The 24,509-nt window shown below is 44.1% G+C and overlaps 1 protein-coding gene across 2 annotated transcripts; it reads right to left on the bottom strand.

Moving 5' to 3' along the window:
• Positions 1-2,603: 2,603 nt before the first annotated feature.
• LOC125547290 lies at positions 2,604-17,473 on the bottom strand. 2 transcript variants are annotated; one of them, XM_048711227.1, is made up of 4 exons: positions 17,197-17,473; positions 16,267-16,322; positions 16,093-16,167; positions 2,604-4,965 (listed from the first exon to the last, which is right to left on the bottom strand). In XM_048711227.1, exon 4 carries the CDS (start codon positions 4,927-4,929, stop codon positions 2,818-2,820), a length of 2,112 nt encoding a protein of 703 aa, XP_048567184.1. In that variant the 5' UTR covers positions 4,930-4,965; positions 16,093-16,167; positions 16,267-16,322; positions 17,197-17,473; the 3' UTR covers positions 2,604-2,817. The 2 variants fall into 2 exon arrangements, with proteins under 2 accessions (XP_048567184.1, XP_048567190.1); XM_048711233.1 differs by lacking the exon at positions 17,197-17,473 and adding an exon at positions 16,385-16,665.
• Positions 17,474-24,509: the final 7,036 nt, after the last annotated feature.

Genomic DNA, 24,509 nt, shown 5'->3' on the forward strand with positions numbered 1-24,509 from the left:
GGTTGATCCTTTTGTAACAACCTTGTTTTGTATTTATTTTTCTTTCGATAAAGTGCCAAAGATAGCCTTTACCACGGTAAATTTGCAATATGTGAGTTACCACGGTGAAACAAAAAGTCAGTTGTTATGTTTTGATTTGTTGCGGCTAAATAGAGCATGCTAAAATCTTGAAATTTTTACACAGGTAATTACAAATAGGTTCTATGTTGTTAATTTTAGAATTTTTTGAGTTGCAGAATTATTGCCTAAAGTTTCATCTCTACAGACCGTTCTGTTTTGTCAGGGATTGCTGTTATAGCGAAACGACTCCTTGGCGATCGATCGCGGGAGCGAACAATTCCGACCGTGCGCGCCACTTGGCCTATTCCCTTTCCCTTTCTAGCTTTTTTCCTTTTATGAAAAAGCCCAGCCGTGCGCATACTCCCTTTTACCTTTCCACCCTCTCCTACTGCTCATTCCACATCCAACGCTCAGGATTTATTGGGGAGCATCCCCTAGCTCGGTTGATGCGTTCAAAATTTCAATGGTACGTATCCTGCGCTTATGTGACACGACAACGTGGCTATGCCCCCCTGTCAGTGATTAGAACTGCTCTATGCGGCGTGCACAATTTTGTTTTGCATAATCACCCTCTGTATTTAATTAAACAGAGCCCATTAATAACACGTGTGGGCCTGCACATATTTTTGCATAATCACCCCTCGCTCTGTGTTTAATTAAGTAGAAGCCCTTCAATAGCACGTGTGGGTCCTACTTGTCAGCACGGACGGTGGGGGAAATGAGAATAAAATGAGAGCGTTGGGGGATTCGAACTCCCGACCTCATATACAATGTACGTACTTCTTTTTCTAGACTCCTTTTTTCCCAGGTTTCCAGAAAATATGGTCTTTTTGGGCCCAAAAAAGGCGTCAAAACATATAATGTTTTTTTTTATTTTTTGAGGGGAAAATATATAATGTTCTATCCATTACGTACAAAACTTTTCTGCAAGTGAGATTTTTTTATTCCCTTTTTTCGGAAGGGGCTGGAAAATCCGGGTCAAAATATCTCAATAATTCTATTTTTTCGCCTAATTTTTTTAAATGAATTTTGATTTCATTTTTTAACATCTAAAAATATTTAGTTTGACAAAAAAGTTTGAAGAAGTTATCAGAGATTCGGTCCAAGAGAAAAATAGGAATATGAGTAGTTGTCATCGCAAAATTATAAAATTAAGTGTTCCTCTTTGTGGGAAGTAACATGTACTTGGTGTTGCGGTTGGCTCGTGCACTAACACGCTCGAAGTCAAGAGATCGATTCCGATTATTCCCCTATTTTTCTGCAAAATTATCCACGCGCCCGAACTTTAGTTTAGCCTAACCCGTTGTTAGTATCCCACTGACTACTGGCCCCACACCTAAATTACCCATTAGACATATTGGCCTATTTATTAGCTTTTTGTGTATTGTTAAATAAAGTTTAGTTCCAGATGTTCAACGTGAATTGGTGCTGGTGTGATGGTTGTACGCCTACCTTTGAATTTCACTAGTGGTTGTGGCGTCACCCTGTGGCGTCACTTGAAAGAAAGTCATGCGTAGTTTTAATTTTTAAAAAATACAGAGTCTTCGCCTCCGTCTAAAAAAACCTCTCAGAAAAAAATCCTCAACTTCATAAAAAAAGAAAAAAAATACCGCTACAGCCTACCAGTAAGCGCCACTTTGCATACCTTCACTTAAAAAATACCATAGGCACCTCCACCTAAAATCTAAAAAAAAACTAGAAGATTTCTCACCGCGGTCAACCAGCTTGCGCTACGTGGCATAGCTGGATGGCCGCACTTCACGCGACGCTTAATGGGTTTAGTTGTCCCATTTTTTTCATTATAGTTGAGGCCTTTTGTCAATTAAACAAATTGCAAGGGGGTTTTCTAAAAAAATCCTACATGCTACAGTCACCCAACGCCGTGTGTACTTTAGCCACGGACAAGTGGGCCTCCGCCAAGCTGGCGCGCCATGTGAGCAGGTCATACGGCTAGGTACAAGAGGAAACACCGTATTTACACGAAAACGCAAGTTGAATGACCACAAATCCGTATTTTCAAAATTTTAGCACCAAACTGAATATCAGACACAAGTTATGTGACTCCGGATGATATTACCTCCATGTATAATTAGGGAGTATTTTACAATGCAGCCAACACAGAGTGCAGAACCGATCCTACTTCTTTCACTGAATGTTAATGCCAACAGACTTCGTATACTGAAGAAATCCCACAAGGACAAAAAAGGGGAAATACTGATGGTTCACTGACCGGCAGCAAAGCCAAGGAAAGATTAATATAAATTTCTTTCGAAAAATTATTAGATGAATAAATCACACGTACTAATCTTGGATCATTTCCTTGATCATACCGCCCCACTGCACAGCAGTTATTTCATACTCCCTCTGTAAACTAATATAAGAGCGTTTAGATAATTAAAATAGTGATCTAAACACTTATATTAGTTTATGGAGAAAGTACAGCCGTACTGCAAAGCAGTTATCTCAGAAGCAAGACGCACCTGAGACTAGATCTTCTGGATGGCCAGGCATCCAAAAGATGGGACTTTTTTAGCTTTCTGTCGTATTGAACTATCGTTTCTTCAGCTGTAATAGTAACAACTCAGTGTGTACACGATGCCGCATGTGTTCGCTATGTTCTTATACATTTGTTGCGACACCATGAGTCAATAAAGAGCGCTCTTTATCAGAAAAAAAAAGCAGAACATACAGGATTCAACTACGCACAGTTTGCACATTGATGAAATATGAAAAATATCTGAGCCTGCAATGCAAGACCTACATGGGTGTAGGTTGTTCATAAGACGGAAAGATGAAGGCGAAAAGTCGATCTCCCTCTGCAGCACCAGATGAGGATGTAACAAGGTCGAGCCTGCGAGCAACATCACCGAGCTCATAGTGGGCGGCCATGAGTAACCAAACAAACGTGAGCAGCTCCCCTCCTCCTCTGCTCATCTGTTGCGCATGTGCCTCTGCGTGTGACTTGCCTGCTGCATAAACAAGCAGCCTTATCCATATTTCTTTGATCTCCACCAATAATTCATCGATGGTCAATTCAGACTCTGGAAAGTCCAATAAAGCTCGGGCACCCAACAGTATTTTGCCTTCAATTTCTCCAGCAGCCGTCCAATCCTTATGTAGCACTTCTCGGATATGTTTCTGGCTGGTAGACAGGGGAAGATCCAGGCCTAGGGCTGCCGGGGATACTGTCCTAGTATCTGTTGAAGACTCCTTCACAAAGTAATTACAAATCTGGAGGACAAATAGCTTGAGTCTATCCAGCACAAGGCACGGCACATCTCTGACTCCACCCCTGCCGGTAGAGAATATTTTCTCTGGGAACAATGCAAGTGTATCTTCTGCAGTGGTACTGACCGGCAACATGGAAGGGTTTACAACAAGAAGATAGATCATGTAATTTGATATTTCCTCACATATGCTCGCAAGATGTGATCTACCTCCTTTGTCGTGTAGACGTGATCCCTCCTCATCAAGTAGACCCCTTATATGATAATCTGTAAACAAATGTAGTTGGAGTATGGCATGCTCAAAAGGTCCTCGCAGTATCAATTCCAGTTCTGTGCTAAGTCTAGGCCTCATCCCTTTTGCTAAATCATTGAAACGATCCTGCTTGTCCAACCACTGCACCACACATTCCATGACCTTATGCTTAGCTTTGACATCCTTGGTGTGTCGTAAGTGCTTCCAGACCTTAGCCCAACCAACAGAATTTATGATATTTCTGATCATGCCAATGGTTGGTGATTCAATACAGAATATGGAGCGCAGAAGGTTATATTGCCCCATGGAATCTGACCACCACAGCCTCTTCTCCGGCTGAACAATGTTGAAGATAGACCAGAACAAATTGGTAAGCCAGTGAAAACTCCGTGCTTTCAAGAATGCCCATGCCCATGGTGATACCATTGCCATAAGAATTGAAACAAGTTCCATAAAAATGCTACCAATGAGTAATGCATATGTTATTGCAATATCCACTCTGCTATAGCTTTCTTTCCTGTCTGCGTAGAAGAGCACAAAAGCAACCACTGCAGAGATATGTACAACACAGCGAAAAATGCTACCTGTCCATGTCCTAAACAGAACAGCCTTGGTGTAGAGGTCATCATATATAATAGCAAGCTCCATCTCAATGATCTTAAGTTTTGCCCCATGCTCTGCAAATCTTCCAAAATATTCTACTAATGTAAACTGAATTTCATGCCCCATCTGAAAAGTTGCACGCCCTGCAAGGAATCCTCGAATATAGCGTGCCGTATGGAGAGCATAGCAAACAATGTCACAGTATCTATCTTGCTCAACACTTAGTAGTGGCAATTGATTATTTTCATAGTTACTAGTGGTGCTATTAAGGTCATCCTTACTCCCATACTTGAGAGCCCAAATCCTCTCCCCGTACTTAACTATTCCAGAAACGAACACAAACATGGCTGGAATTAAAAGCTGATTGCTGTTCCCCATTGATTTCCAAAAGACATATAATGCAAGGCTGACTTCAACCAAAAGATTCAGAAAATGCCTTAGCCACAAATTGTTATCCTCAGATGAAAAGGCAGTAATAGTGTCTTGTCCGCCAAGATGAACAAGGAGGAAAGGTGCCCAAAAGAATGCCAAAGACATTGTCCCTGTAAACGGATCCCTACTATTGATAGAATCTCCAAGTCGAGAGATCTGACCAAGAGTATAAAATGCAATCATGTCTGCCCCCAAATAAGCCAACCAAATAGAGAATCTTAGCAATGTATTACTGCTTCGTCGCCTAAGCCCCCCTGTGAAGAAGAGGAATAGTTGCAGTGTATAACTGAGAAGCACAAGTAACCTGATTTCCCACTCGTTCCATAGCTGCACCAATATGATTGACAATTGCATGATGTTGATAATGGATGTTTATGTCTCTATGATCTCCTGTTGATCCAGCAATAAAAATATGTGAGGAATATGATTTTTAAAGAGTTATGGACAATTTAAAAGCAACTTGCAAAACTACCCCACGATCTATGCAATTGTGAGGAAAATAACACGATAAAGTAGTATTTTACGAATCTCACATCGATGATTGAAAATGTAAATGTAGTAGCTTAATAATGCCCTTGCTTTGCTATGGATCAATATCATATTTTTTGAACATGGGCCTGATTTAGTTATGTATGTTTTCTTGCGTGACCAAGGTTTGACCTAGCCCATGCCACGCCTTCGATACTACATTCTCGGCGTACATAATGTGTCCTTGCCTGCGGTTAACTGTGCAGGCCACATCCACATCCCTCGTATTATTACATAATAATAAGTAAAATTCAGTACTTCGTTGATACTTAACATATTTAGTATAGAAAGCATACTTGCAAGAAACCTCTAGCTATATTCTTTTAGCAGCAGGTCATATATATTATGCTGTTTAAAGCTGCACTCCAACAAACCCATAAGAATCTCGCAACCAACTCATGGTTCTGGCACATGGATAGCAAGGTTCCACGCACCCTTGTTCATGGCTAGTTCTTTGGTGATACTCCAGTCCTTCAGATCTCTCATTACGGACTACTCCCATGTCAAGTTCGTTCTACCCTGACCTTTCTTGACATTCTCAGCATGCTTTACCCGTCCGCTATGCACTGGAGCTTCTGGAGGCCTACGGTGAATATGCCCAAACCATCTCAGACGATGTTGGACAAGCTTCTCTTCAATCGGTGCCACCCAAATCTATCTCGTATATCATCATTCCGAACCCGATCCTTCCTTGTGTGGCCACACATCAATCTCAATATGCGCATCTCCGTCACATCTAACTGTTGAACATGTCGCCTTTTAGTTGGGCAACACTCAGCGCCATACAACATTGAGGCTGAATCTCCGTTCTATAGATCCCGCCTTTTAGCTTTTGTGGCACTCTCTTGTCACGGAGAACGCCAGAAGCTTGGTGCCAATTCATCCATCTGACTTTGATTCGATGGTTGACATCTTCATCAATATCCCCATCCTTCTGCAGCATTGACCCCAAATATCGAGAGGTCTCCTTCTCAGGCACCACCTGCCCATCAAGGCTAACCTCCTCCTCATGCCTAGTAGTACTGAAACCGCACCTCATGTACTCGGTTTTAGTTCTACTAAGTCTAAAACCTTTCGATTCCAAGGTTTGTCTCCATAGCTCTAACTGCCTATTAACCCCCGTCCCCCTTCCGACTATCATCGACTAGCACCGCAAAGAGCATACACCATAGGATATCTCCTTGTATATCCCTTATGACCTCATCCATCACCAAAGCAAAGAGATAAGGGCTCAAAGCCGACTCTATGTACAGTCCTATTTTAATCGGAAAGTCATCAGTGTTGCCATCACTTGTTCAAACACTTGTCACAACATTATCGTACATGTCCTTGATGAGGGTAATGTACTTTGCTGGGACTTTGTGTTTCTCCAAGGCCCACTACATGACGTTCTGCGGTATCTTATCGCAGGCCTTCTCCAAGTCAATGAACACCATATGTAGGTCCTTCTGTTGCTCCTTGTATCTGTCCATAAGTTGTCATGCCAAGAAAATGGCTTCCATGGTCGACCTCCCAGGCATGAAACCAAACTGATTTTTGGTCATGCTTGTCATTCTTCTTAAGCGGTGCTCAATGACTCTCTCCCATAGCTTTCTCATCAGCTTAATTCCACGATAATTAGTACAACTCAGAACATCCCCCTTGTTCTTAAAGATTGGTACTAGTATACTCCGTCTCCATTCTTCTAGCATCTTGTTTGCCTGAAAAATGAGGTTGAAAAGCTTAGTTAGCCGTACTATCACTATGTCTCCGGGGCCTCTCCACACCACAATGGGGATACAATCAGGGCCCATTGCCTTGCCTCCTTTCATCCTTTTTAAACCATCTTTGACCTCAGACTCCTGGATTTGCTGCATGAAACGCATGCTGGTATCATCAAAGGAGTCGTCCAGTTCAATGGTAGAGCTCTCATTCTCCCCATTGAACAGCTTGTCGAAGTACTCCCGCCATCTATGCTTAATCTCCTCGTCCTTCACCAAGAGTTGGTATGCTCCATCCTTGATGCATTTGACTTGGTCAACATCTCTCATCTTCCTCTCTCGGATCTTGGCCATCTTATAGATGTCCCTTTCGCCTTCCTTCGTGTCTAATCGCTGGTAGAGGTCCTCGTACGACCGACCTCTTGCTTCACTCACAACCGCTTTGCGGCCTTCTGTGCCACCTTGTACTTCTCTATGTTGTCAGCACTCCTATCCAGGTAAAGGCGAGTCTAAAACTATATTAAGTCTAAAAAAACTTATTTGTAAGAATCTGCCATGCTTAAAAGGTGATCACCCATTGTTCACAGACAACACAAGTTTCCTATGAAAGCAACGGTTCCGACGAGAGCGGTGGCACTTCAAGATTAGCATAGCCATTTGAATTTGGAATCCCAGCTGAAGGGGATGGAGGCCATTTGAACAAACACAGTAGGAGGATGGGGCCTGGGGGAGGGTAGGCGGCAGGAGGAACTAGGAAGTGAACTGTGGGAGGTCATGAGGGGCAGGCGGCAATAGGAAGGAGGCAAGGGATTGTGAGTGTTAAGAGTTATATTAGGAAACTCCAATGTCGTGCACCAAACCACTCCTTAATGCCCGAAACGCGGTGTCAGGATGTTTGTTGGCATCCAACGTCGTGCCTCAAACGTCGTCGGACGCATCTAGGCGTCCAAAATCTCATAAACCGATTGCAAAGTTGGGGGAGGTTTGTGGGCGTCCGAACCTCCATCACGTAGGCCTCCGACACACCTGGCCCACCCAAAAACACCATTCGAACCCCCTATTTTCCTCACTCCGTCCTCCTCCCTTCTCTGAATCCACTCCCTCCCGGTCGCCGCCACTGTGCCACCCCGGCCGCCCGAACAGGCCTTTCCGGACCTCCACCGCTATACCAGGGCCCAAGGCCCACTCTGCTAATGCCGGCGAGATCCACCCCTGATATGGCCACCACCTAGGTACCCTCCGCCCTGTAGAATGTTGTCAATGGCAGGCACCACGCCTGGCAAGTGCTCGGCCAAGTGCCTTAGCCAAAAAAAATTAGGTTTTTTGTCCTTAACTTTGAAGCAAAAACGATGGATTCGGGCATGGAGTACTTGTGCGGGAACTTCATGGATTCGTCATCGTCAGATGAGGACGAATATGAGGATGAAACAATGATGACAGAGGCGGTTCTTGCAGATGCGCGATGTGCGGAGGAACATGATCTGAATTACAAGCGATCAGTCAAGAGACATTGAGTGCTGAACCGGAATCGGGCACGGAGCCATTTAACGCTCATTGACGACTACTTCAACGAATATGCATCGAGTCCTTTTTCTGCCGTTACTTTCAGATGTGGCAAAGTGTGTTGCATCACAAGACCTCTCAATGCATCTTCCATTTCCAGTGCATGCAATCCAGAGATCCAGGGATTGCATGCACTGGAAATGGCTGGATTGCATGCACTGGAAATGGAAGAACTGCCCATATGCTCAAACACAGGCAATATTAGGGTCCCTGTAAAAAGCCCACCAACATTCTTGAAGTAGTTGCATCACAAGACCTCTGCATTTGGCATGCCTGGGAGACACAATGATATCAACGTTCTGCAACGGTCTCCATTGTATGCTAGGTTGACTGCGAGACAAGCTCCTCTGTGCAACTATATACCATCAATGGTCATGACTACAACATGGCTACTATCTTTGTGATGGTATCTGTCCTCCATGGGCGACCTTCGTCAAGACCATCTCTGAGCCAAAGAAAAGATCTTACTTTGCCAAACACAAGGAGGAACTAGAAAGGATGTGGAGAGGGCATTTGGAGTGCTCCGAGCCCGTTTTATAGTTGTTTTGAGGACCTGCAAAAATATGGGATCCAGAAATGCGCCGCTGGCGGGCGAACTGGTGACTCCCGTCCTTGTGGTGAGCATGCTTCTATTGCGCGGTGGCTCGCGCTGGGGTGCTGCGGCCACCCCTTCCCAGCCCAGGGGTGGGCTGGCCAGGACCTGCCAGATCCAGCCCATGCAGTGCTGATTTAAGGTCTAGGGGCAACGATGGTGTGTTGTTGTCGAGGGGAGCGGCGCGAGGAGCTCCCCGTCCTGATCCAAGAGGGTCTCGACTGGGATGGTCAGCGTGGCCTGTTCCACGCCTGATCTGCTGATTCTCACCGGAACAGGGTTGTCCAGGGGCGAAAGGCGATGCCTTTTCACATGTATCTCCAGTGGGTGGTGTCCGACGGCTTGGCTGGGGTTGGAGGCTTCGAGATCGGGGATGCCGGGGCAACAACCCTGGAAGGTGGACTGCACGGTCGGCTCTTCGGCGAGTGGCGCTGCGGTGGTGGTGGCATCTCTCTTTGGTTGTGTGGGTAACGAGGGGCGAGGCGGCGGGGAACCTGGCGGTGGCGGTGCTTCGGCAGCGGTATCTCCCAGATCGTGGTGTGGAGGCTTGTTTTGGTGGCGGTATCCTGGTGACCATGGCACCTCGGGGTGGTGCAGAAGAGTCTCCGAGCGAAAGCTCCATGCTTCGGCGCCGGCGGCATTGGCACCCGCGGGTGTCGTGTCCCTCTTGGGGGCGTCGTCGTGGTCTCTCTCCCTGCACTAGGGCTCCGGGTGAAAACCCTTGACCACCTCTTCGGTCTCGACGGCGGCGGCGCATTGCGTCGTCACCCTCTTGGGGGCGTTGTCGTGGAGCTCAGTTACCCTTTGGTCACATTTCATCGTCATCGGCGGGCGAGCTCGGATCCTATCTTGAGGCTCCTTGGGCTCTAACTAGGGGCAGCCCCGGCGGTGTCCTATCTTTTACAATGGCGTCGTTGCCATTGCGCTCGATCCTCATTGTGTGCAGGCAGGATCGGCGCTCCACAGACCGGAGCGAGATGGCAGGGGGGCATCTCCAGCGACTTCTTGGTGGGTGTGTTGCATCGATGTCCGATGGTTTCTCATGGAGGCGCGGTGTCTCTTCTAGTTAGTAGCCTCGGTGTTTCTTGGTGAGGTGTGGGTGCTCTTGTATTCTTGTTTTGTCTTTGATCTGCTTTGTAGATGTTTTCCTCATCACCTTGTATCGGTTTGGCCGTGTGGCTTTATATATAAAGCGGGGCCAGAGCCTTTTTCAGTAAACGTTATGGGAGGTGATGGCAGCTTATGTGATCATGCACAACATGATTGTCGAGGATGAGGGTGAGGCGATTCACACCGGTCTGGATTTTGAGCACATGGGTGATCCTGTCCAACTTCCACCACAAAATCCGGCAACATTCGGGATTTCATCCAAATGCATCAACAGATTCAGCATCGAGGAACTCATGAGCAGCTTCAGAATGATTGATCTGATTGAGTATCCGTGGTTGCTTCAAGGTGACAACTAGAACATATGTCAGACTAAGTTGAATTCAAATTTGAACTATTTTATTTAAAACTTCATGTTTGGATTGTAACATTTATATTTGAACTATTGTATGAGAATATTTGCATGCTATTTATGGACAAATTATGATACTTCTATAATTATTTGAGTTCTCCGGTCATAGAAAAAATAGGGGAGGACATTTGGTGTATAGGGTTGGATGGCTAGCTCCCTATCGGTGTCTACGGACGCGTCTGAACGCATGTGTGGATGTTTGGTGTGTCTATTTTGGTGATCCGCATTGTAGTTGCCTTTATGTTTCCACGTAGCATGTATAGTTTCCCTGTGGTACAAGGAGCTTTTTGCATATTTACCACATGTACACTGTATATATATGTACCGACCCTTGGCCCAAGGAAATATAAGTTGCTTGGTGCTCATCCACCGTGGTGTCGTTCCTCTGATGCCTTCTGCAGGCCATGGTGGTCGCTCTTCAGTGACTCCGCAACCTCTACACATGGTGATTGTCACTCTACACCGACCCCTCTCACAATTTCCACCAAAAGTGTTGGTGCCTATCGCTCCATTGACTATGCCTTGGCCTCGCACACACGCCTTCCCTTGACCACTTGGTTCTTGTCCGCATGTGACCTCCTCTCCTCAGACAACTTTTGCAGAAAATATTGGGCATGCTACACCGCCTCCTCTAGTGGCTTCCACAGGTGGTGATCAACGCTCCTCTCTCGGTGCTGCTACATCGACTACTTCAACTGTGTCCTTCACTAAGCAGGAGATTGCGCGACTTCGTGACCTGCTTATTTCCTCTAGTTCTCCATTGTCGGGTGCATCTCGTCGACCTATTCAGTTGAGCCCCTGAGTGAGCAAGAGATTATGCGACTTTGATGCCTGCTAGCCGCGTATTTTGGTTCTCCATCTATAGGTCTTCTGGTTCTACTACCGACTCTTCTAGCATTGAGAAACCACCTCGTACACAAGCACATACATCTCCGCCGATTATTGATACTGGGGCATCTTTTCACATGACTCATGAGTCATCCACTAAGTCCTCTATTCGACCTCATGATTCTCCTATTCATGTTCTTACTGTTGATGGTAGCTCCCCCGGTCAATGGCTGAGGCATTCTTAGCACTTCGTCTTTTCATGTTCCTGATGTTGCTCATGTTCCTTAACTTACCATGCATCTCATTTCTGGCCGTCAGATTGTTGACTCTAGTTGTAGGGCAATTCTTAATTTTGACTCTTGTTTTTTTTTTCAGGTTCGCCACACTGGTGCTCTACTTGGTGTTGGCCCCTGGGGTCATGACTCCCAAGGGCTCCGACGCTTGAATGGTTTCACCTTCCCTCCACCGGCACCGTCGCTAGTCTATAGCCTTTGTTGCCTCGTCTACCGGCTCTTTACAACAGTGGCATCATCATCTTGGTCACTTATGTAACTCTCGTCTCTCATCCTTAGTTCGACATGGTCTTCTTGGATTCGTCTCCAATGGTGTTTTTAGACTATCAGGGTTGTCGGCTTGGTATACAAGTTTAGTTACTTTATACTCAAAGCTAGATTGTGTCTCACCATCCTTCCAATCTTGTTCACTATGATGTTTGGGGTATAACTCCCTTTTCCTCAAAAGGGGATCATAACTACTATATTGTCTTTATAGATGATTTCTCTCGACACACCTGGATATACCTTAAGTCTTCTCATCATGAGGCCTTATCTATCTATAAGAAGTTTGATGTCATGATTCTTACACAATTTTCCACACCTGTCCGTGTCTTCCGTGCAGAATGGTGTGACTAGTGCAAGCATTGTTCACCTTGAGACAGCTCGTGCGTTGATGAGCACCGCCTCTCTTCTGCCTAATTATGGGCTTAGGTTGTTTTCACTTCCATCTATGTCATCGACATTCAGCCATCCTCTGCTCTACAGGGTGGCATTCCCTTTGAGCATCTTTTTGATGATTCTCCTGACTATTCAGCTCTTCGCATGTTTGGTTGTGTTCACTACTTCTTCTTGTCCCACGTGATCGCACCAAACTGACTGTTGAATCGGTTGAATGTGTCTTCTTAGGTTACAGTGATGAGCATAAGGGCTATTGTTGTTGGGATTCTGTGGGTCGTCGAGTCTCGAGATGTGACTTTTGATTAGTCGCGTCCTTTCTTGTGTCCATCTTCCTCGACCTCTTCAGTGGAGGATATTTGTTTCCTCACTTTTCCCGAGACACCTATCACTCTGTTGAGCCCTTATCTACTCATCCCACTACTCCTGCTCATCCGACTGTTGCAGATCTGACGTCGCCATCTCCTGCAGTTTCCTCCCCTCATATGTCACATGGTTTTGCACCCTCATTTCCAGTGATTTCCCCTCCTCGTGGTTCCCCCTCTTAATCTTCCCCCCTTTCCTCACCATTATACTCATCGTCCACTTGATATGGATGAGTCTATTGATGAGCCATCTTCCTCTTCTCAGTCTACTTATCACTTTCGTGCTCACCCTGCCATTGGCCGTTAAGGTTATTCTGGCAATGCTTCTGAAAGTCCAGTTCTTATTGTGATCATATTGTTCATTCCGAATGGTAGAGGAAATTGTTGCTCTTGAGTGCATCAACCTATGGGATATTATTTCTCTTCCTCCCTGTGTTCGCCCCATCATTTGTAAGTGGATCTACAAGGTTAAGACTTGATCGGATGGTTCTCTTGAGTGCTACGAAGCTCGTCTTGTGGCCCGTGGCTTTTAGCAAGACTAAGATGAGACATTTGCTCATGTGGCCCACATGACCATTGTTCACACACTCTCTGTGGCTTCTATTTGCCACTTGTTTGTCTCTCGAATTGATGTCAAGATTGCCTTTCTTAATGGTGAGTTGCGTGAGGAGGTCAACATGCAGCCACCCCCTAGGTATTGGTATGGTATGTCGTCTTCGTTACTCTCTCTAGAACCTCTGCCCTAGGTTTTACGGGAGCCTCCCCTTCGCTCGAAGTACACTTTCGGTGCACTTCTCACTGCTCGACCACGATCTTAAGCAAGCTCCCCGTGCCTGGTTTGAGCATTTCTCCTCAGTGGAGACTGCGGCTAGTTTTTCAGTAGTGCTCATGATCTTGCGCTTTTTTCCCACCTTTTAGTTCATGGTCGAACTCTTCTTCTATATGTCGATGGCATGATCACCACTGGCGACGACTCTAAGTATCTTGCCTTTGTGAAGGCACGTCTTAGTGAGCAGTTTCTCATGCCTGATCTTGATCCTCTTCTCTATTTTCTTGGGACTGAGGTTTCTTCTACCTCTGATGCCTTCTTTATTTCCAAGAGAAGTATATCCAGGATCTTCTTGCTCGTGCTGCTCTTACTGATGATTGTACTGCTAAGACTCACATGAAGCTCAACGCTCACCTATGTGCTTCTGACGGTGATCTCTTGTCTGATCCGACGCATTGTCTCATCTTGTTAAGAGTCTTGTCTATCTAGCCGTCACTTGTCCGGATATCTCCAATTTTACTCATATTTTCAGTCATTTTGTCTTTGCTCACACTTCAGTTCACTACGGTCACCTCCTTCGCGTTCTATGGTATCTTCGTGACACGCACTCTCATAGTCTACCCTTTCCCTGCCCCAGTTTGTTACAACTTCAGGCCTGTTCGGGTGCTATGTGGGCTAGTGATCCCCCGGATCGTCGTTCACTTTCTGCTTACTGTGTTTTTCTTGGTACTTCTCTCATTGCCTGGAAGACGAAGAAACAAACTGCAGTTTATCATTCGAGGCAGAGCCTAAGTTGCGAGCTATGGCTCTTTTGATGGTAGAGGTGTCTTGGTTATGATGGTTACTTCGGGAGTTTGGTGTTTCTTTTACTACACCTACTCCCCTCTTGTCGGATAATACACGTGCTATCAATATTGCGCGCGACCCTGTGAAGCACGAGGTCACCAAACATATTGGTGTTGAAGCTTCTTTTGTGCACCTAGGTGTGCAGGATCAGGTTACTCTACATTATGTTCCTTCTGAGTTATAGTTGGAGAATTTCTTTACGAAGGCCCAGACTAGAGTAAAGCATGGATTTTATCTCTCAAAACTCAGTGTTGTGGATCCACCCTGAGTTTGAGTGAGGGTTTTAGAGTTATACTATGTTTCCATGTAGCCTGTATAGTTTCTCTGTAGTACATGGGGCTTTCTGCATATTTACCACCTGTACATTGTATATATATACTGGCCCTTGCCCCCGGGAAATACAAGTTGCATATTTCCTAATAGTGAGCACAGTTTAATGCTTGGCTGCTAGCTTGCTGCTCCTACTCGTGTTTATACAGCCCCACTTGTCAGGGCCGAGAGGACGAGATGGAACACTGGAAGTGAAGGGATGACCATCAACTGTAATCTTTATAAGTAGGCGTAGTCAAAAAAGGCGCGCCTAAGCAAGCGCTTAAGTGCGCCTAGGCTCTAGGCGATAGCAAAACGCCCAGCGCATAACTCTTAATCTGCGCATAATTGCGCATAAGCATGCGCTTTGATCAGAAAAGCGCAAGATGGTGGCAAAACGCACAATTAACTCCTAGCGCCTTTTTGAACTATGTAAGTAGGATAGAAGGAAAGTTTTGTTACATAACACTAATATCTCTGTACGATTAATCTACACCATCATAATCTACCCCGTCAAAATAGGGACTAAAATCCTTCTCAATTTCTCATGATAAATTAGTGAGTGCCTAGAAGTAAACACTGCATTAATGCAGTTCTTCTGCTAGCAGTTGTCCATACAAGTAATTTATAGCTGACATCAAGTAATAGAGTTGCTACCTAGAAATATAGAGTTGAGAGCAAGCAACTAGAGGAGGCTAGCCGCTAATATGCAGTTCTTTATTGCAAAAAAGACTAATATGCAGCCACCTAGGTAAAACTTCTTTCCCAACCTCGTGCAGTTTACACACAAGTAGCAAATTTATTGTCATATAGCCAAAACACATACAACATAGGTCTTGTTTTCTTTAGCTCATCATATCGCCTACAATGTTGTAGACAGAACGTGAAACAGATTCACAATGAAGGAGATAGTCATTAAGAACTGACAAAATGAATAAGCAAATGGACTAAAAGCACTGCACTACATTTCTTTGCAGTGGTGGAAAGAGAGGGGCTGGTGGGGGGCAAGGTTTTGCCCATCCATCAAGTTTATACCTTTTTACCTGTTATATTCTGAGAGAATATGTTAACGTAGCAATTTGGCCCCTCTTATCAATATTAACGTATTGCATGACACAATTGGCCCCCATCATCTCGAATTTTTGGAACTGTCAATTTTTATTTGCCACCACCTGGCCGTCTTTTAGGTCGTACTCAGTTTCCACGGAAGACTGAAAATGTAAAGATGAACGAAAACGTTGTAGCCTATCACACTACATTAGGCGCATCCCTTATTTTTATTATAGCCTAGAAGAAATTAACAAGCAACAACCGAATCCAATGCAATGAAATTGGCAAGAATGGATATGAGGTGGAAGATCTAGATAGGTTGGGATATCTACACCAAGCATACATATTTAAAATCTTCTTTGTAGCGCTAGCATCATAAAGCCATGTTATCATACAAGATGCGAGGGTTTCATCTATGGTGGGTTAAGAGGTCCTGATCTTTGACCCTGTTTTCAAACAAAGACATTGGGAAAGCAAGCATAAGAGGGAAATCAGTACCTTGATAAAGTCAGTTAAAGTGCTGAAGACAAGACTTCGACTTAGATGATTTCCTCTCTGTACGTGATGGCACACCTGCCATATTCACACAACAGAGTAACTTATTTAGACACTACTTTTACCTGTTCATCATGTGTAAAACCGGCAGAAGGTTCGGTCGATAGGAACACTCACCAGGAGCAGGATGATGTTTGGTGAAAGCTCAAGCCTCGAAGGAGCGAAAATATGACCTGCAAATTAGAACAAGTCAGTAACCAAGGTGGAAACCGGCGATGGATACGCATATACGTACTCAGTCCCGTGGAGGCAAAACATCGAACACCTAACGGGCAAACGTCGACTCAGCCATAGTGTATGAGGGAACTAGCTCTGGCCGCAGTCCCGGCCATGGGAAACAACCCCGAGATCGGCCGTTGCAGGATGTCCGACGGGGACACTGAACAGCGGGGAGGCAGTCTTTGCTAGCCGCAATCAGGGAGAAGCAGGGGAGGTAGGGAGGGGGGCATCGGCCGGGGCGGCGCGGCTGGACACAGCGCGACGGCTGGAACAGTTTTGCCTCCATTGGCCGTCCGGCGTCGTGCCTACCGAGTACATAACGCACTTTTGCAGCACAGGCGAAGCTCAGAACGCACTTGCGCCAGCACAATACTTTGCTAATCTTACGGACGGCCACATCATTGATCTCATATACCATGTCAAATACTACAAATTGTTACGAAAGTTTAGTTCACAAAAAGATACATTATGCCGATCGAAAGTTTGGTCAAAGCTTATTTTTCGAATAAGTCAAAGCATTTTCAATATCCCAAGTAATAAAGAACGGAAATGTCCGGCTGTTGCAGCGGCAGCGTTCTGAGATGATCGCAGCAGGACGATTTCAAATTACAGGTAAGTTCAAACTACCTTAAAAGTGCATATCAGTTCGAAGTGCACATCACTGAACCTAAATTGTTGTATCTGGGTTGGCAGTTCACGACCAAGAGCGACGCAACTCTCGTCGATCACAGAGAGCACGTCAGAGCAAGACAACAAAGAGATCTCGTACTCATACGGATGGCTGTGTGCTAGTATTTAAATTGGTCCAAGAGATTGGGGCATACGTACCATATATAACACTCGTCGGCTAGTTTAAAGCAGATGCTCCATGATGATGAGATGCTTCCATGGGAGGGATATCAAATTGCTTTCTTGCGAAACATGACAGTGAGAGAGCGAGGGGAAGTGATAGCAGCTAGCTGGGGTTCCATTATTCTGTTCTTGCAGGGGGAAGATGGGGTAAACCAGCGAGATAATTTGTGCGTTGCTTGCAAGACGGGCAAGGTAGTACAAGCTACGGTGCTTTTCTTGTCTCTCTTTTGACTCGTTCCTTCCACAGGGCTGGTCACTGTTCGTAGTTCTCGATCCCACGCGCTTTTGTGCTTTTTCCGCTGGCCCATGGCCGGGCCGCCCACGGTGCAGTACTTCAGCCCATTAAAATGTACTACACCTATTATTATTATTATTATTATTATTATTATTATTATTATTATTACTACTACTACTACTACTACTACTATTATTATTATTTTGATACAATAAATAAATTATAATCCGTTTGGTAAGACAATACGAACAAATACTTTTATTATGAAATTGTATTAATTTTAAAAATGTTCACGTAATTAAAAAAGTGTTAGTATTTTAAAAATATTCTTTCAAATAAAAGTGCCTATGTATTTTTGAAAAAAGTTCATATAATTTGAAAATTGTAGAAATATTTAACAGTTTTTTTAGAGAATTTATGTAATTTCTATGTAATAAAAAAATCAGTTTTTTTTCTAAAACATGTGCAATTTAAAAAGTGTACAAGCCTTTCAAAATACTCAGGTAAAATGAAACAGGTTTGTGCACTTAAAAAATGTGCATGTAACTTTATAAAAATGGTCACGTAATATTAGAAGTGTTAATGAATCTTGAAAACAACTAATAAGATTTTAAGAAGGGTTCAAGAATCCTTAAGAATTATTCACGTAAATTTAAAAGGTATTCACCTATTGAAAAAATGATTGTGCAATTTTAAAAAGTAGTTATGAATTTTTATAAAACACTCAAGTACTTTAAATATCATCCACGCATTTATCAGAAGTGTATGCGACTTTTAGAAAAATATGAATGTATGTTTAAAAAGGAATACAAGTAACGAAAGTACTCATATAAATGTGCTCCAAAACCATTTAGAAATCATATAAATATGGCATGAATACTTTATAAATTATAGATACGTAGGAGACGTATCACAACTATACTAAGTTTGCAGGTCAAGAAGCGGAGGGCTATCTAGGCATGCCGATCATAAATGAACCAAAACCTTCTAGTTATTTCGGTTTAAACAACTGAGTTCCTTATGATTCGGATTTCTGTATGCTGCTCGAGGCCGATCAAGTTTAAGTTTGGGGGAATTGATGAGTGTTATTTTTACACTCCTCTAACCTGAGTTTGAACAAAAATATTTCATTAAATCTGAGGTATTTGCTCTATTATCGCTACCAATGAGTAATGAATACAATGGATTCAAATATCTGATCTTACATAATCCGCGGGAGGCGCACCAATACACATGATATGGGCTATATATGGACGAAATCAAGCCAACACATGGAAATGAGTAAAAGTGGAGATAGAGGGGATCAAGCGGGAGGCACACCAGAAAAAACAGTGCAAATGACGACCTTACATAATACCGCGCCCACTCGTATAGGCGGTCATATGGCGTGACAACCAAGGCGTCCAATCCACCTAAACAACCTTTACAAAGGTATCGACGCCAAATGAGCAACATAACATCATAGAATAAGCCAGTCATCATCATCTTCACCATAGCCATCTTCATCAACCCTAGGCGTTGCCATTTCCCATGCCCATAGCCACAACCTTCATAATTCTCAGCAATCTAGTCATACTTGTAATTGTATATCACACACGTCATCCATTGTAAGACATATTATCAATCAATCAATCAATCTTCATGATGTGTTCTTCGTGTGATCTGATCTTTATGTGTGAGTAGTTCGATAAGGTCATGGGTTGAGGCAAGGGCCTTGCAACCTGATTATTTGTTGGAGGGATCGATGGACGTACTTTGAGTTAATGTCTCGTCGTATGTGTAGCAAAAAATTGTTCCGTGGTTGTCTCTTGTCTCATTCGTGTTCCTCATCCCTTCAGGTACCCAAGATCATGGAGAACGAGCCATGGAGAGGCTAAGGGCAAGGAGACCGTGAAGTGTTATTGTGAACACCAGTGACGGAAAGGTTTAGTAGGGTAACACGTATCGTACCTCAAAAGGTGTAGTCATTAAACACATAATGTTTTTGTCTGATTATTGCAATCTTAATTATCGGGGCAATCCTGCACAATGGATAGGACCTTTGGTTGGCAACTGACTCTTGATGTAGGACGAATGCTGGTCAAGACGTAATTTGGACCCCCCCACTTCGATACATAGCAAACATCATCCCGATGGATGACTTCCAAAGCACAAATTAAGATTATTTTTGGTCCCAACATAAATATATGGTTGTAAGCATAAGTCCCCATACCCATGCCTATTATTATTATAAGTGTTTTCAGTGCCAGCTTGATTTACGATCCGGTCAAAAAGCTGGAAATAATTTTCTAGCAAAAGCTTGTTTGAGACCCTAGCTTAAAGGGCACCGGCCTCTCGTGGGTTTGATAACTCAGAGTCACCTCTGGGAAAAAAATGCGAGAATCCTTTCTATTCCATTTCCAGATCACTAAAGGAAGTCATTAGGCTCGGGATGTGAGGCATCCGAGTCCAAAAAGACGGTGGTTGTGCCGCAGAAGGAGGTGTCAGAGTCGAATAATACAGTGGTTGGTTTGCAGGTGGCTGTGGTAGGGGGTTGGCAGTCGTCCCCTCTGACGACCGCAATCACCAAGACGGGGGCGGCAAGCCAAATCGTTGGTGGAAGAGGGTAGATTGCTGGGGATGGCGGGGGACTGGGGCTGCGCCTAGGTGGGCTAGGGTTTGGGGAGGCGGCGCCGACTTTTATAGCCCTAGCCGAGGCAATCATCCGGTATGCCGATCGGTATGCCATCAATGCATTTCTCCTCCTTTTTTTCTGATAAAGCCTTCCTTTGAAATAAATGTACGCAAGTGAGGAGATTTAGGTGTAGAGAAGTTAAAATTTTAGAGAAAAACGGTTTGAGGGATCTGCTAGGTTAGTGTTCTGCTAGAGATGCTCTTAAGGATTAGAATGGACTTTACTCAACAGGGTGGTCTCTACAGATTCAGCCTGATTTTCCATTAAAAAATTAAATGGCAACAATCTGGCATGTGACAATTAGGGTTTCCAAACTAACGCCCTCAGGTACATTGAATTCCATGCTTGAATTTTAAAATTATTTGCTCCCACGCACTTCTTTGAGCGAATTAGGAGCCGCCGGCATGAAGTAGTCTGCTCGGGATGGCAATATGAGTGAACACATTGACAAATTTTGTTTTTAGAACATGCCAAATTTCACCTTTTCATGTTAATGTAGCATGGCAAGTCCTTTCTGTCATGCAATTTCTGAATAGGTAGGAATTTTTTATTTTTAGACTGATAATTCTCCGTGTTGCATCTTGACAAATTCTTTAAAACCTCATGATAATCACTCTGCTGCGATAAATCCGAAATGTCAAACATTTTATGACTGTATCTCAATGCTTTCGCTAAAAGTGTTATTTTAAAGGAACACTTCCAAATCATGACGTTCACTTAAAAAGAGTTCAATCTCACCTCCCGAGGGAACACCGGCCATTATTAGGGTACATATAATAACATAAGGTAAACCTGAAAGATATTCAACATGGTTGCGTCAAAACCCCGTTTAGCCATACTGCTTTCTACACAGCTATGCAGGTGGCCTGGGTGTGTGCAAGGGAAGTGAAGTTTAGGCCGCTTGATGATTACATGTTCACGGCAGAGTTTCAGTGCTTTGGAGATTGGAATACGGCGATGCATGGAGGTCCTTGGCTGTTTAGAAACCAAGCAGTGATAATAGAGGAATACGATGGCCTAATGGATACTGAAAGTCTCCAACTGGATTCTCTTCGTGTTTGGATCAGAATTATGGGTCTCCCAGATTTACTTCCGAATGAGCCTGTAGCGAAGATGCTAGCATCAAAGATGGGAGAGGTCATGGAGGTTGAACTAGGACTCAATGGTGTGGAGTATGGAAATTCGTCCGAGTGAGACTAAAAATCAAGATTGAGAAGCCTTTACTGCGGTTTGTCTCAGGGAATGTGGAGGCAAGGAAACCTGCCCAGAAATTTCGAGTTTTGTATGAAAAAAATGCCCCGTTTCTGTGCTCAATGCGGGACAATTGGACATATAGCAGAGCAGTGTGGAGATGGGCTGCACGATCCCTTGAAGTTCCAGTATGAGGATTTTATGATGGTGCCACAAAAGGAGTTCTGGTTCCAACCACGCCGTGAGTTTGTGGCCGTCCCTGGTGCAAGTTCTATGCGTGGAAGGGGCGCACGTAATGGTACTGGACGGGGCCGAGGTAACAGAGGAGAACATCAAGCTGTGGGTGCTGATAGGAAAGTCCCCAATACCCAGCCACTCAATACCCAAGTGGGGAATGGCGCTATATATGTGCCGAAGGAAAAAAACAGTGAGCATTTAGGAGAAACAATAGAGAGAATGGCTAGGAAAAGATTGGCAGTTTCAAATGAGATGGCCCCTGGTGGGCAGTTGCTCCTTATGGGAGGAGAGAAGGTTTCAGAGATAGTGGATTCTTTTGAGTCCAGGGCTACTATACTAGTACTGATGCTAGTTCACCTCTGAAGATCCAAGAGAATAAACGTCACAAAAGAGATGATGGTACAGTTGAGATGGAAGATGATCTGTGTGGATCGGCGGCGCCCCGAGAGGGCGACCGCCGGGACCAATGAAAATCTTAAGCTAGAATTGCCGAGTCTTGGGGACGCCCTCGGCAATTCGGTCGCTGTGGGAAATACTACGGCAGCATAGTCCTGATGTTCTTTTCCTCTCGGAGACTCACTTGGATGATTCGAGCGGGGAAAGATTGCGTGTGAAGCTTGGTTTTGATAGTAAGTTTGTTTCACCGAGCGATGGAAGGAGTGGAGGTTTGATGATGATGTGTAAGAACAATGTTAATATGCAGCTTAATTATTATCATGACAACTTTATTGATGTTGTGGTCAAATGAGCGGATCATAGTATAGACTGGAGGTTAACGGGTATGTATGGTGAGCCGGTTTGGAGACATAAGCATCGCACATGGAAACGTTTCCGTGATCTACATGCCAAGGGTAATTTGCCTTGGGTTGTGATAGGGGATCTAAATGAGATTTTGTATTCATCAGAGAAAGAGGGAGGTAATGCGCGACCATTATCATATATGTCTGCGTTTAGGGATTGTTTGGCTGATTGTTCTCTGGAAGACCTTGGTTATATTGGCAATAAATTCACTTGGAAAAGGGGGAGGATCAGAGAGAGACTGGATAGAGCTATGGGGAACATGGCATGGGCGGGTATGTTTCTTGATGCAGCTGTGCATCACCTTACTATGGGTGGTTCGGATCACAGGCCGATTATGATCAACACATCTACGTATACTTTGCCTAGTAGTAGGCACTAGCCGACGACGAAAACGCTTTGAAGGCAAATGACTAAGGGAGGAAACAGTGGGTGATTTGGTGGCAACGACATGGGAACACTCGCCCCCAAATATACCGATCTTGGCAAGACTTGCAGCAGTACATGATGAGCTGCATGAGTGGGACAAAAATGTACTGAAGGATCCTCGTAAGAGAATCAGGGACCTGACGAAACAACTTGACCGTATACTGATAACCCACAAGTATAAGGGATCGCAACAATTTTCGATAAGTAAGAGTGTCGAACCCAACGAGGAGCTAAAGGTAGAACAAATATTCCCTCAAGTTCTATCGACCACCGATACAACTCTACGCACGCTTGACGTTCACTTTACCTAGAACATGAAACTAGAAGTACTTTGTAGGTGTTGTTGGATAGGTTTGCAAGATAATAAAGAGTACGCAAATAAAAAGTAGGGGCTGTTTAGATAAAAAAACAATAAAGTAAATATAGCGAGTGTGGAAAAGTGGCGGTAGGAGTTGCAAAATTGCCCCTAAGCATTTGACTACTTACTAGACCGATAGCAAGTATTATGTGGGAGAGGCCACTGCTAGCATGTCATCCCTGACTTGGAATTCTATGCACTTATGATTGGAACTATTAGCAAGCATCCGCAACTACTAATGTTCATTAAGGTAAAACCCAACCATAGCATTAAGATGTATTGGTCCCCCTTCAATCCCATATGCATCAATTTCTATGCTAGGTTGAAGCTTCTGTCACTCTTGCCCTCCAATACATAGTCCTATCAACATACAACTAACCCTAGGGTGTGATCCACGCGCGCAATCATATGATGGGCACCAAAGGACAACAACATAACCACAAGAAAATTAAATCAATCATAGCAATTCATCAACCACCGATAGGACAACGAAAATCTACTCAGATATCATAGGATGTCAACACATCATTGGATAATAATATGAAGCATAAATCACCATGTTCAAGTAGGGGGTACAGCGGGTTGCGGGAGAGTGGACCACTGTAGATAGAGGGGGAAGGTGATGGAGATGTTGGTGAAGATGGCAGAGGTGTTGGTGTAGATCGCGGTGATGATGATGGCCCCCGGTGGTACTCCACTAGTAGAAAAAGGGCCTTCAGTCCCGGTTCTGGAACCGGGACTAAAGGGTCGGTACTAATGCCTCTCCCTTTAGTCCCGGTTCAATCCAGAACCGGGACTAAAGGGCACGGCCACCTGGAGCTCCACCACCAACCGGGACTAAAGGAAATTTTATGATTTTTTTGAATTTTTTTTGAATTTTTTTATTTTCAAATTTCTGAATTATTTTAACCTCTAGTCTGTAATCACCACCCCTCATCACTTCTTAATTTATCCTCTAATCACCCTTCATCATTTCAAATCATCTAACTTTCCGAACGGTCACCCATCCTCCCACTCCCCCAGCCTGAGCACGCTTAACTTCCGGGTTCTATTCTCCCTCGCTCCAAGTCTGCACTTGTTGTTTTCCTGACAATACTAAGATGTCAATCCTATTAACCTTCAGGAATTTTGCTTGAGCATGAAGTGACACATTTCATAGTTTTATTTTGAAACTATTGTTTTAAAAAACAATAATTCTTTAGTAACACTAATATTTCTTGAATAATTAGTTTGACCATTGTTTGACCATAGTTTGACCAGATTTGATCAAAATTGAAATAATTGAAATAATTATTTAGTAACACTAATATTCTAGAATAATTAGTTTGACCATTGTTTGACCACAGTTTGCCCACTGTTTGATTTTT

Source organism: Triticum urartu, chromosome 1, assembly GCF_003073215.2.
Source record: "Triticum urartu cultivar G1812 chromosome 1, Tu2.1, whole genome shotgun sequence".
Classification (NCBI taxonomy): Eukaryota; Viridiplantae; Streptophyta; class Magnoliopsida; order Poales; family Poaceae; genus Triticum; species Triticum urartu.